Below are 13192 nucleotides of genomic sequence, written 5' to 3'. Positions count from 1 at the left end.
GGTGAGGGGTGGGGGTTAACCCCCTTTAAGACAGGAGTGGTGCAAGTTTGAGCATTTCTTTATTTTTACACTTAAATATTCTCTTTAAATACAGCATTGTCACCATGAAAAGAACATAAAAAGGCTGGAAACAATAAGAATTGGGGGGGAAAAAAAAAAAAAGCGGAGGACAAGCTTTGGATTCACACTGGAAAAATGAAAAAAAAAAAAAATTTTTTTCAAAAAAAAAAAGCCACCTGCAGACAGTGGGAGAAGGGGGAGGTTTGGGAGCCGGGGGCGGGGGGGCCGCCTGGATTTTGGCGCTGCCCGTTGCGGGGCAGGCGCCATCACCGTGCCGTCGGGGCAGGGCGGTAGCACCAGAGGGGAGACGGGCCGGGGGAGGGGCTGGGGGTCCTTACGCGGCCAGGAACGGAGCGAGTGACCAGCGGTAGTTAGCGTCGGTCAGGAACGTGTCAACCAACCCACCCCCCACCCCCAAAAAAAACCCCCACCAAACAACCCAAGAAAAGGCAGAAAAGCGCTTTCATTGCACTATTAACAGCATAGTTTTCTTTGTTAAAAAATAGAATAAATCCGATTCTTTGCTTATCGTGAAAGCACCCATCCTAACCGGCGTTTTAGGATTCATTCTGGCGGTTGAGGGAACCGCCGGGCTCCCCTAATGAGTCGCTTAAACGAGCCGCGGCGGCCACCGGGGAGGGAGTGCGGAGCCCGTGGGAAATAAAAAAATTTAAAAAAAAAAAAAAAAAAAGGGGGGAGGGAGGAAGTAAAAGATTTTTTTTTTAATTTTTTTTTTTTAACCCATTCAAGTGTCGCCGTTTGCTCCAGGTTTTTGCAGCTCGGAGTCGCTCCGGTTCTTGCGGGAGCTGAATAAAACTACCCCCCCCTCCCCCCCAGCCATGGCCATGGCCTTCCCGCCGGGAAGGGACGCGGGGACATCGTCATCGCCGGGAACATCATCCTGGCCGGGGACGCGCCCGACACGGGCTAAGGCTTCGTTCCTCCCGAATTTAGCCCTTGTGCGTCGGCCGAGGGCAGGGGGAGCTGCCCCCGGGATCCCACCGGTAACGGGCACTGAGAGCCCCCCGCCCCGGCCCCCAGCCCCGGTTCCGGGCAAAGGGGACGGTGTCCCCCGGGCTCGGTGCCGGTGGGGAGGGACGGGGTTGGGGGGGGAAAAGCGGCTTTGCCGGACTTAAGGCTCGGTTGGAACCGCTGGCCGAGGCGGCGAGAGCAGCAAAAGGGGCTTTAACCCCCTTCAAACCCCTTTCGACAGCAGGAGGCGACCGCCAGGAGCGCGAGAAGAGCCTTAAACCGCCACAACCCCCCCCACGCACACCCCCCCGGCAAAAAAATAATTAAAGCACTTTGTCGGGCCCAAGTCTTCCCCCCGCTCCGTGTCCCTGCTCTCCATCGGGAGGTTTCCCTCAGGAGCAGGATCCCCTGGGAGCAGCTCCGGGGCCGTTTTCCAAGGAGAAGCCGAAGGCGGCAGCCGGGGGCCAGGTCAGATTGGACCCCCCCGCCCCCGCAGAGGAAGGTCCTGGGCATCGAGGGCTCTTCGCCCCCCCGGCTCTTGATTCTCTCCTTAAAAAGAGCCGATTTCCTCATCCAGAGTCCGGTGAACGGCAGGAGACGGAGGGGAGACGCTTCCCATCGGCCGGGATAAGGCTGGAGCCCGGGGGGGGGGTGCCCGGGGCTGGGGGGGCGAGTACGGAAAGTGCTTTTCCTGTCCGGTTGTCTTGACCGTTCCTCGAGGCCGGTGTGGAACACAGGGACGGACGGACGGACGGACACGGGGCTCCGTCACGGCCGCGCCAGGCTCAAACTCTTCAAATCCAGGTGGTTAAACACCCCCCCCCCAAAAAAAAAAATTTTCTAGAAGTTTTCAGGCCGTGGTCTCGCCCCCACCTTGTGCAATTGGAGCCTCCCCACTGGCTCCGGGTCCTTCCCGGTCCGTCCTGGCCGTAGGGAAGGGGCTGGAGCATCCCTCGGAGGCGCCGGGTTGTGACACGGCCTGGTAAACATTCATTAAAGCCGGGGGGGGGGGGAAGAAAAAAAAAAAAAAAAAAAAAGAGGAAAAAAAGGTCTTTTTTCATTAAAAACCGAAGAGGGCAGAGGTCTGCTGGCAGCCGGGGGCTGCGGTGGGGGCAGCCGAGGGGGAGGCGGACGGGAAGGAGCTGCCACGGGAAGCAGGAGGCCGCGGGTCCGGCGTGTCCCAGCGCGCAGGTGGCAACCAAGCGGCCACCAGAACGCGAAAACCGTCTCTGCCGGGCAAGCGAAGGGCTCCTGGCCCCCGGGGCGAGGGGACGCCCTTTAAAATCCTCTGTACAAGGCAGCCCCCCCGCGCTCCCCCCTCCCTCCCCTGCAATTAAATAACCACCAGTGGCCGCTGCCGGTCCAGAAAATATTATTGTCAATAAATAAATGAGCGCTGGGGGGGGACGGGGCCGCTCAGACGGGCAGGACGGGCCCCGGCGAGGGCTCCTTGGTGGAGGGTGGCTCCGGTGGCACCGGGGACGGGGAAGAGGGAGCAGCTGCCGCTCGGCAGCCCTCGGAGGACGGGGCGGCCTCTGGGGACGAGGGAGGATTTTTGGACGCTTCCCCCTTGCTGGGAGCGGCGGCTCGGCCGCAAGTCACCACGGGGCCGGGGAGGACGCCGAGGTCCTTCTCGCCCGGGCAGGAGGACGGTGCCGGTGGCTCCGCCGCGCTGCCCTCGCCCTTGGCGCCCAGCGCCGGCCTCTGCTCCACCTGGTAGTAGACCACAGGGCCATCGTTCAAGTAGGGTTGGTCGCCCACCGCCGAGGCCGCCTGCTCCGAGCCGTCGGCGAAGCAGAGGACGGACGAGCCCGGAGGTAACTGGGCTTGGATGAGGATGGGGGCGGCCAGACCCGGGCACAAACCTTCCGGCACGGCCAGGGGCTCCTCCAGGATGCAAACGCCCAAGCTCTCCACGCTGGAGCCGTTGCTGGAGTCTTCCTCAGCCTTCAGCCTCTCCAACTCCTCCGCCGTTTGCAGGTGCATGACGGCCGTCTCATTCTCCGCCATGAATTCCTGGAAGTCCTGCGTTTCGGCCGGCTGCGGCCCCAGCCAGTCGCCGGCTGAGCCGTGAGCGGCGGCAGCCGCCTCCTCCTCCGGCGCCGGTGGCCGCCCGCCCTGACGCTTGTTCTCCAGCTCCAGCTTCATGATGGTGTGGAGGTAGTGAGTCCGCACCCGGATGGGATTGAATTCGATCCGACCGGCCATGTTCCCGCAACCGTCCCGGGAGCAGCCGCAGGGGAAGGACATGCGATCCACCTGGCAGGGAGACGGAGACGTGGCAGCTCCAGGATCCCAGAGAATCCCTCCCCGGAGCCTAAAATCCACCCCCGCCATTGAGAATTTGGCACTGGGGGAAGTTTTGCCCCCTGCGAGGTGTCCCCAAAACAAGGCCGGAGCTGCACCCCGATTCCTCCAGGACGAGCCGGCCCCCGAGGAGAGTACGGACACACCGGCACCAGGACGAGCCCCGGCAACCTGGTTTCGCCGCCGGCGTCTCCTTCCCTGACTCACCTGGCATTTAATCCCTGCCTGGCTGCAGGCGCAGGCCTCCGGGTCGCAGTAGAGGCGGCAGTCGCAGCCGCACTCCTCCCGGGACAGGCGGATGGCCCGCAGCTCCTGCTTCTCCTCAGCGTCGATGCGGTGAACGCCAGAGGCTCGCAGCAAAGCTCGGCGGCGTTTGGTGGGCAGCGGCTGCAGAAAGAAATAGTCGTCCACCTCCACGTTCTCCACGTCGATGTCGTCGTCCGAGACGTCCTCCAGCGTCAGGCCGTCCGCCTCCTCCGACTCCACCGTGCCGTTCTTGGTGAGCTGCGGGGCGGCGGGGCAGAGTCAGTGCCCAGCCCGGGGGGGGAACGCCGAACCCCAGCGACGAGGCAGGAGGAAGGACGGACAGACGTCCCTCCATCTGCCTCCTCGTCCCCCACCGACCACCCCCCACCCGGCTCCAAGCCTTCCCTGGCCCCCCAGCACCGGGCAGGTTCCGACCCGGTCCCGCACAGAGCCGTCCCTGCGCGATCCCCCCCCGGTCACACTGCGGGCGGGCTCCTGACAGTTTATAGGAGAAAGAAGCGGGGAAAAAATTAAATAATAAAAATAATTCAGAGCAGAGAATCCCTTTTCTGTCTTCCCTCCACTACGGCGCCCTGCAAATAGCCAGATAAAAGGAGGCCGCCGCTGCTTAAAATATCAGGGTCCCGGGAGAGCGGCGGCAGCAGCGGAGCCGCAGAGCATCCCCCCCCCACCCCCAGCCCCGGTAAAACGAGGTTTGAAACAGCGGCGGGGCCAGAGCCGGATCCTGCAACGCGCCTTCACCTCCCTGCTCCGGCCCTTCAACCTCCCCTCCTCCCCACGCCCCCCGATACCCCTGAATCTCGGTGCTGAGGAGAAAAGGGGGTCCCCGGCCCTCGGAGAGCCAGCACCCGCAGAGGCAGCGGACGGAGGGGTCCACGGCCTCCTGAGGAGCTGGTGGAAAAGCCCATTTTAAAAAATAATAATCAAAAAATAAAGAAAATAAAGAGGCTGCCGGCTGGATTTGAGTCCCTTTGCCCAAAGCAGGCTGTCCCGGCAGCGGGAGCCGATGGCGGGCTCTGCAGAGCGTCCCCAGGCAGCACCCGAGGGCCCAGACCCGGCAGCGGCAAATTGGGGCCAGGCTGGAAAACAGGCAGAGCCACCCCAGATCCTCATCGTTCCCCGACGCAGCCCGGCTGCCTCCTCCCAGACCGGAATTTCTACCGGCACAGACCTGCTAGAATTTGGCCAACCCAGCACAGGTTGACGCTGCCCGGCCGGCACTGCGGGCGGGCGCAGCATCGACACAAAAAAAGAGATAAAAAAATATAAAAAAGAAGAGTTTAGCGGCGATAAACCCATCCCCAGACGGTGTGAAACGGCAGCCTGGATCTCTCTCCTCCGACCTGGCTTACGCTCAAGCTCCACCAAAGCTCAGGGAGGCGTTTCCCGGCCGCGATTTCACCAGCGACACCCCGCTGCCCCGGCAATACCTTCATTTTCTTGGCGTGGAGTTTCTCTTCCTTGAGGTGCTCCCGTAGGATCTCCCGGTGATTCACCTCCTGCTCCTGAGCGAACTCGCAGAGCGTGTAGCGGCGGACGGAGTTGTGGCGTTGGGCCATGCCCAGGGAGCTGCCGCCCTGGCTGGGGACGCTGGTGAAACCCTGGCGTCGGGCGAAGTAGTAGACGGTCACTTGGTCGAAGCGGACATTCTTCCTGCGAAGCTGCTTCTGCCGCTTCAGGATGGAGGTGGCTGCGGGGGCCGGGGGGGGGGGAAGGCAGAAAAGGGCTGTTAGGAGCAAAAAACCCTTTTGAGAGTCCCATGAAGACCTTCCGCCCCACTGGAAAGTGGCTTTTCTGCAATCCCTGAGCCCTCGGGCTCCCAGGAGCAGGTTGAGCTCGTGTTGGTGGCCCCCAGCTGGCTTTGGGTGACAGCTGTGTCCTCATGGGCTGCGCTCTTACCTCCGATGCCACCGAGACCAACCCCATTGATCCCCAATCCCCCTACACCACCATCACCATCAGCCACCAAAATATTTCAGGTGGGGCAAACGCCGGGAGGGGGATAGAAAAGGTCCAGGATGGACCTTGGACAACCAATTTGGGGACTAATATTTGAAACTCCCTGGGGTCCGGAGCGACCCGAACCCGTGGGACGGGCGAGTAGATCTCTGCTCATCACCCCAAACGGGTTGTAAGGGACGAAGAGGGGAAGAGTGGAGCCAGCCCCACGTCTAGGGGAAGGACAGAGCCAGCCCCACACCCAGAAGAGCGGAGCCAGCCCCACGCCCAGGTGCCCCATGCTCGACGGCAGAGGCTGGGGACACGGCCGGTGACCAGCCCCGACCACTCACGTATGAAGCCGGTGGAGCTGGAGGGGTTGACGCTGTCGCAGCTATCGGCGCTGTCACTGTTGGAGATCTCGTCGTCCGAGTTGGAGCCCGGCGAGCCCACGTCCGCATCCTCGCACTTCCTCTTGAGGCCGGCGCTCGCGATCGCATCCATTTGGCCGTGGTTCGCATGGAGAGCCGGCCACCGGAGCTCCGGACGGGCTCACCGCGGTCCTGCCGAGAAGGCGAGAAGCTGTAACGGCGTTTCGGTGAAGGCTGGATATCACTCGGGATAACCAGGAATGGTAACTAGCGGTGTTCCCCAGGGTCAATTCTGGGTCCAGCCTTGCTAAACGTCTTCATCAATGACCTGGAGGAGGGGACAGTGTCCCTGCAGCCGGTGACACAGGACTGGGGGAAGGCTGTGCCACCATCCAGCCAGGCCTGGCCGGGCCGGAGAGTTGGGTGGAGAAGAACCTCATGGAGTTCAATGAGGGCAAGTGTAGGGTCCTGCGCCTGGGGAGGAACAACCCCCCCGCACCAGGACAGGTTGAGGGGTGACCTGCTGGAGAGCAGCTCTGTGGAAAGAGACCTGGGAGTCCTGGGGGACAACGGGATGCCCACGAGCCAGCGATGGGCCCTGGTGGCCAAGAAGGCCAATGTTCTCCTGGGGTGGCCAGCAGGGCGAAGGAGGTCATCTTCCCCCTCTGCTCTGCCCTGGGGAGGCCACAGCTGGAGCACTGGGTCCAGTTCTGGGCTCCCCGGTTCCAGAAGGACGGGGAAGTGCTGGAGAGAGTCCAGCGGAGGCTACGGAGATGCTGAGGGGCTGGAGCATCTCTGTGCTGGGGAAAGGCTGGGAGCCCCGGGGCTGTTCCACCCGGAGATCCCCAGAGATCCCTTCCAAGCCCTGCCAGGCTGGGATTCTCTGATTCCCTGGCTCTCAGGAGCAGCTTCTCTCCATCCCTGCCCGCCCCAGCCTGGATAAAGCCTCCATTCTCCAAGGCGAGCCCATCCTCCCCGCGTCTGGTCTGCAGGAGGGAGCTGCGCGTGGCTATTTAATATTATTTAATAACATCCTTTAATTCTTGGGCCGCCCCGGCGGGGTCAGGCGGTTGGGCAGGGTGACGGCCGCAGGTCCCTTCCCACCAAACTCTTCTGTCCTAAACCCGTTCAGCACCAAATCAATTCCCGAGCACAAGGAAACGCCAGTTTTACAAAGAAAGGAGCTCGCGCCGCCCCGGCACGGCCGACCACCGCACGTGTCACCCGTGAAATAACCTCTGCTGGCGGCTCGGTGTGCCTGCCGCCTCCCTCGCTAAAAAAAAAAACCCCTAAAGCTTAAAAAGCCCTCGGGACGTGCCCTGGGTCACCCGCCCATCGCCGACGCCGGATCAGCGGCTCCGTCCGAGCCTTCGGGAGGGATTAAGCCCCTGTAGGATTTTGCTGGGAGAGTCCCCGGCGTTTTCCTGCCCCCTCGTTAATGCCCACACGCTCCAAAACGGGCAGCTTTGCCCCCAGAAAGCCGGGAAACGCTTGTCTCCGGCTCGGGCGAGGAATTTTTGGGAGCGGATCCTGCTCGCCGGTCTCCCCGCTGCATCGCTCCTCGTCCTCCTGATGCTTTCGGGCCACCGCAACACCGGCGGCTTTTGCTTTTGAACCAAGCCCAGGGCATGTCCCTTGTCCTTGTCCCCATCCCCGGGGCCCGGGATGCCCCGTCCCCCCAGTCCCCGGGGAGCCCAGCACCCACCCGCTCGTGCCATCTCCTCTCCGCTTTGTGTTCCCTCGCTCCAACCGCCGTTCTCATGGCAACGGAACAACCGGCTTCGAAATAACGCGTGTCAGCCGAGGGCACCCCCGCGGAACCCCGTGTCCCGGAGGGATCTGAGGGTCTTGGGATGCGATTCGGGGCGAAGGGGCAGCAGGAGGCACTGCCCGTCCCCGGGGGAAGCTCCGGGCTGGGTTCCCATCGCCTCCGGCCTCTTTAAAGCCGGAAAAGAAACGCTAGCGCCATCAAAAAGGACACACGGGTGCCCTACTTCTCCCCCTGCCCTTCTTCTCCCCCCCAAAAGACATGCCAGTGTCCTTTTTCTCCCCGCAAAAGGACATGCCGGTGCCTTTTTTTCCCCAAAAAAAGAACACACCAGTGGCCTTTTTCTCCCCCAAAAAGGACGCGGCGGTGCAAGAGCCGCAGCGGCACGGGGGTGGCAGTGAAGGCCCCAAGCAGGGTGCGATTTCCCAGCCCCGCCTGGGTTTAAATACGGCTTTTTGGGGGTATTTATTTGTAGGCGAATCGCTTCATCCTGTTGCTAAAGTCGGGGAAAAAGCAGCTGTCGAAGCAGGGTAAGCAGCAGCCCAATTCGGGAGCCGACTGAACGACACCGATCCCGCACACGATCCCAGGGGATCAGGGGAGGTGGAAAACACCCACTCGAGCGTGGCTGCCACCACGACCCCGACACCCCCCCCCCAACACACACACCCCTTGTTTTCCCACCTCCGTCGCCCCAAAACGGCCCCCGTTTCCCTGCCCAGGAGGATAAAGGCCCGAGGAGGGGATTTGGGATGGGGAAAGAAAAAAAACTTGACTCAAATAGTGTGAGGAAGGAGCCACGCGACCCCAATTCCCCTCCTTTCCGCTATTAAACCACACCGAAAGGAGCTCAACTCAAAACACTGGTGTTTTCCACGTCAGCCGTTGCCTTTGGGAGCGGGGAGGCGTTCCGGAGGGAGACGGGACTCCCGCGATCACGGATGCCAAGAGCATCCCGAGGCGGAGCCGGTCCAGCCGCGACGCTCCAAGATCCGATCGGGAAAACCTGCCGCCTCAAAGCTCATCCAAGGTTGATTTAACGAGCCCGGACCATCATGAGTGGTTAACACTGTCACACTGCAAAAACAAACAAACAAAAAAAAAAACAACCCCCCCCGGCTCCTGGTTTGCGGGTTCCCAGCTTTCGGGAGAGGAGGAAAAGTGGGAGCACCTCAGGGTGAGGATGCTCCGTGGTCCCCAAAGCTCGTTGAGTGGCGGATCCGCCGCCCTCGGTCCAGCTCTAATGAGTTTTGTTTCGCCTCCCGCGACTCCGGCATCGTCTCCGATGATCCCCGATCCACGTCGGGACGCGCTGCCGGGCTGCTCCCCCATCTCAGCTTGTCCAGGCGGAGACTGACATAGCAATTCCGGAGCAACGAGCGGTTTGATTTCCAAATATTCAGAGCAATTAGTAATCACCAGGCGTGCATCCCGCGGATTTTGTGATCCTTTGGGCATCCTGTGGGTGTTGTGATCCCTCCTGAAAAATCTCACGTGGATCAAAGGGCTCCAGGACCAAGTAACTCCGAAGATGCTCAAAATTTCCTCCTCCTATTTACTCCCCTCTATAAACTGCTTCAACCACATCCCTCGAGCATCAATTTTTGGGGGGAGGCTGGTTGAAATAAGTCGCCCAGAGAAAAAAAAAAAAAAAAGCCAAAAGCGGATCCTGACAAAACCTCCCAGGATTTCAAGGTGCCAAATACCGGGATGCGGGATTATTTCAGCAGATGGACAAGGAGAGGGTGGGAATGATATGCAAGAAGGAAGAAAATAAAGAGATATATACAGGGAGAGACCCCGGGGCTAAGCAGCAGCATCCCGACCCCGTCCTGGTCGATAACGGGTGTATTTAAGACCGGATCACGGCGCACGAGATAAAACCAGAAAAATATAATCGAGGAATAACCAAAGGAGCCCATTTTATTCCATCGCAGCACCCGGCGTCTCCCGGGAAGGTGATGCTGGAGCGCAAAAGCGGCTGCAATTTTGTATTCCCCCCCGGCTCCGGAGATAAGGATGGCTCTCGGCGGCGATTTCAACAGGAAAACGGCTCACCCCGGGGTGAAACCCACCCAAAAACGCGGCTTCCCCTCCGGCAGCCGCCCCCCCCGCCCGGCTCTCTCCCTCGTTACCCATTACGCAGCAGGATGAGCATCGCCGGGATGACACGGCAGCATCGCTGCGGAGCATCACGCCGTCACGTCGGGGGGGGGATGGAGCGTGCGTCGAGGTGCCCAGCACACCCCCACCCCCAGCCCCGCCGACGCAGCCCCGCAGCTTCGCGGTCGTGCAGAATGAAGACCCTTCGGCACTCACTGGGAAGCGGAAAAGCAGCTCCCACCGTCACCCCGAAGCCCCGGCAAAGCCTCGGCCCCACCGAGGTGGGGGGAAACGGGGAGTTTATCGCTGCGGGAATGCAAAGAGAAAACCCCGGGGAAGCCAGACCCTCGCTCCACGCGTCCTCCAAAGAGCAAATAAAGCAGCTCACCTCCTCAAGGACGGGGAGCCCCCCCAGAACCCCCCAGGGGTGGCAGAAGGGCTTTGGGTCAGGTTCGGCACCGCCTGGGAAGGGTCCGTCACACCCGAGCACGTGGCCGGACACCGCGGAGCACAGAAACCCCCACTCCCAAGGGGGGAAAAAAAAAAAATGAGGCTCACGCTCAATAATCGCTGCAGAATTAAACCTGGAGCCGGCAAAAATGGTCGGATCCGGGGGCACCTCCACCTGCTCGACACCCAGCACAGAGCTCCCGCTCCCGGCTCGTGCTCCTGTCATATCCCAGCATTATCCCAGAGCAGGAATTCGGGCAGAAGCTCTTATCGATGAGCCCAGAAATGAGATGAAAGAATTTCCACCCTGGATGGAAGGGTCGGCTGCTCGGCCACCGGGAAGAGTTCAGCAGGTTGTCTCTTTTACAAATTTGCCGTCGTCGGAGGCTTTTCCCTCAGGATTGGTCCCGGCAGCCAATGGATCCGCTGGGCTGCGGTTCAGGGACACTCCGGTCGTCACCGCGGTGAGACGAGTCCAGCCCGGGCTGGTCCTTACACCACCAACACTTCGGTTTCGGGTTTTTACAACAAATGGCAAAAGATTTGGTTTCCTCTTATACGCTGCCGCTAACGAATGCGGCTAACGAATAAATCTAGGCTACAGCTCCCACGGCTCGAGCACCGGCGGCGCTGGAGCCGGCGCTTACACAACCAGCATCGCAGTCGGTAGGGATGGGGCTGGGTTGTCCTAGAGCCCCGAATCACCTCGGTGCCCGCTGAAGGCGGGCAGATCCCCCCACGCCGCTGCCCCACCTCCCGGGGAGGCTCAGGCGGGTGCTACGGAAAAGGCTGGTCCCAAAAAACCCCACTCGGTCCCCAGAAAAACCTACTCAGTCCTTTTGCCCATCACCAGAATCAAGTCATAAAGGTGGGTCCACCCCACATCCCACACGGTGGCTCCACGGAACACCTTGACCCAAAGGCCCTGAAGGTGAGGGAGACCCTAAAGGTGAGGCCGAGGGGAGACCCTGAAGGCGAGGAAGACCTTGAAGGTGAAGCCGAGGGAGATCTTGAAGGTGAGGGAGACCCTGAAGACCAGGCCAAGGGAGACCTTGAAGGCGAGGTCAAGGGAGACCTCCCCTGAAGGCCAGGGAGACCTCAAAGGCAAGGCCAAAGGGAGACCCTGAAGGTGAGGACAAGGAGAACATTGCCATGGTTGTCCCACTGGCCCAGCTCCTCCCGAGGGTGAGCGTGGGGTTGCTGAGCTGAACCCTCACTCCTGGATGCTCTTCTCGGCTGGGTGAGAGGGGCAAGACCTCACGTGCTGGCTGATGTGGGCTCCTGGGCTCCCTCCAGACAGCGGCCACAGCTGAGGACACCTAGAGGCCCCTGGCCACCGGCAGACCATGGAGCACCCGAGTGCATGGGACTCCAGACCCTCGGGGTCACCTCCGTCCCCACGCAGACCCTGGCTCCTGCCACGATAACCCCGAGGAGGGTCAGGGCCACGGTGTGAGGGCCAGGCAAGGAGGAACCTTCTCCACGGTGGGCTGGTGGAGTCCCACCACCGCTCACCGAGAGGGGGGAGATCCTCCCAGCCCCCTCCTCACCTCCCAGTGCTGGCGATGGGGGCAGCCCCCCCCCCCGCAATACCCCCCCACCATCAGGGACACTGGACCAGCACCTCCATGATGGTTCCTCCTCCAGACCAACGCGTCCCACCGCCATCACCGGCTCCATCCCACCACAACAACCCTGTGAGGCTTCTTGGGGACCCCCGGAACGGCCCCCCCCAGCCCTGCCTGCACCCCAGCATGACTCCTGTACCCCCACACTCTGTGGCCCCCACCTATACATCCTGTCCCCCCCAATCCTCTACAGGTCCCCAGCTAGAGGACAAAGCAGCTATAAGGGCACCTCGTGTCCTTCATAGGGCCACTGGATATAAACAACCCCCCCCATATCCCTCATAGCCCCCCCAGGTACAAGAGAGGGGAGACCACAATGACCCCCCACATCCCCTACAGCCCCCCCCCAAATATAAGGGTGTCCCACACCCCTTACTGGCCTCCAAAATACAGCAGAGGGGAGCGCCCCGGCTGTGGGGGCCCCCACATCCCCTACAGACAGGCCCCCAGCTGTAGGGGCCCCCCCATCCCCTACAGGGCCCCCCATCCCCTGCAGGCCCTCAGCTGTAAGGGGCCATAACCCACAGCCCCTATAGGTTCTCCAGGGGAAGAACCCCCACTTCCCCTATAGACACCTGCATCCTCTATAGCACCCCCCCCCGGCAGCTGGAAAAGGCCCCCACATCCCCTATAGGCTCCCCAGCTATAAGGGCCCTCCGCATCCTCTATAGCCCCCTCTATAGCTAGAAAAGGCCCCCACATACCCTGTAGGGCCCTGCATCCCCTATAGGCCACCCAGCTACAAATGGCCCCCACATCCCCTATAGGCACTGCATCCCCTATAGGCCCCTGCACGCTTGATAGGTCCCTGCAACCTACGAGCCCCCCAACCATATAGGTCCCCCAACTAGAAAAGGCCACCATGTCTCCTGTAGGCCCCTGCACCCTCTATAGGACCCCGTATCCTCCTATAGGCCCCCCAGCTAGAAAACACCCCCACATCCCCCATAGGCCCCTGCATCCCCTATAGGCCCCCCAGTGAGAAAAGGCCCCCACACACCACATAGGCCCCTGCATCCCTTATAGATCCCCCCAGCTGGAAAAGGCCCCTGCACCCTTTATAGGCCCCCCATGAATTAAAGGCCACCCCATCCCCTATAGACCCTGCAACCTCTATAGGCCCCCACATCCCTCGTAGGCCCCCCATCCCCTGCATCGCCCCCCAGCCGTAGGATCCCCCCATACCCCAGAGCCCCCTCCATCTCGCCGGGGCGGGGCGGCGGGACCCCCCTCCCCCCCTTCACCCCCCCCACTCACCGGGTCCCCCCGGGCGGGGCGGGGGCGGCTCCCGGGGGGGCGGGGGGGCCGGGGGGCGGCCGGGCGCGCGC

At 61.6% G+C, this 13192-nt stretch overlaps 1 protein-coding gene across 10 annotated transcripts; it reads right to left on the bottom strand.

Annotated features, from left to right (window-relative positions):
- Positions 1–42: 42 nt before the first annotated feature.
- CSRNP2 (cysteine and serine rich nuclear protein 2) lies at positions 43–13166 on the bottom strand. Of its 10 annotated transcripts, none has more exons than XM_054183210.1 (7): positions 8539–11998; positions 7621–7852; positions 5898–6243; positions 5037–5296; positions 3547–3843; positions 2898–3291; positions 43–2011 (listed from the first exon to the last, which is right to left on the bottom strand). In XM_054183210.1, exons 3-7 carry the CDS (start codon positions 6046–6048, stop codon positions 1827–1829), a joined length of 1287 nt encoding a protein of 428 aa, XP_054039185.1. In that variant the 5' UTR covers positions 6049–6243; positions 7621–7852; positions 8539–11998; the 3' UTR covers positions 43–1826. The 10 variants fall into 10 exon arrangements, with proteins under 10 accessions (XP_054039185.1, XP_054039184.1, XP_054039182.1 ...); XM_054183209.1 differs by lacking the exon at positions 43–2011 and adding an exon at positions 2050–2745; XM_054183207.1 differs by lacking the exon at positions 43–2011 and adding an exon at positions 13122–13139 and having other exon boundaries at positions 2051–3291; positions 8539–11651.
- Positions 13167–13192: the final 26 nt, after the last annotated feature.

Source organism: Rissa tridactyla, chromosome 24 (genome assembly GCF_028500815.1).
Source record: "Rissa tridactyla isolate bRisTri1 chromosome 24, bRisTri1.patW.cur.20221130, whole genome shotgun sequence".
Classification (NCBI taxonomy): domain Eukaryota; kingdom Metazoa; phylum Chordata; class Aves; order Charadriiformes; family Laridae; genus Rissa; species Rissa tridactyla.
The sequence above is the reverse complement of the archived record's forward strand: the minus strand, read 5'-3'. Positions and strand labels throughout refer to the sequence as shown.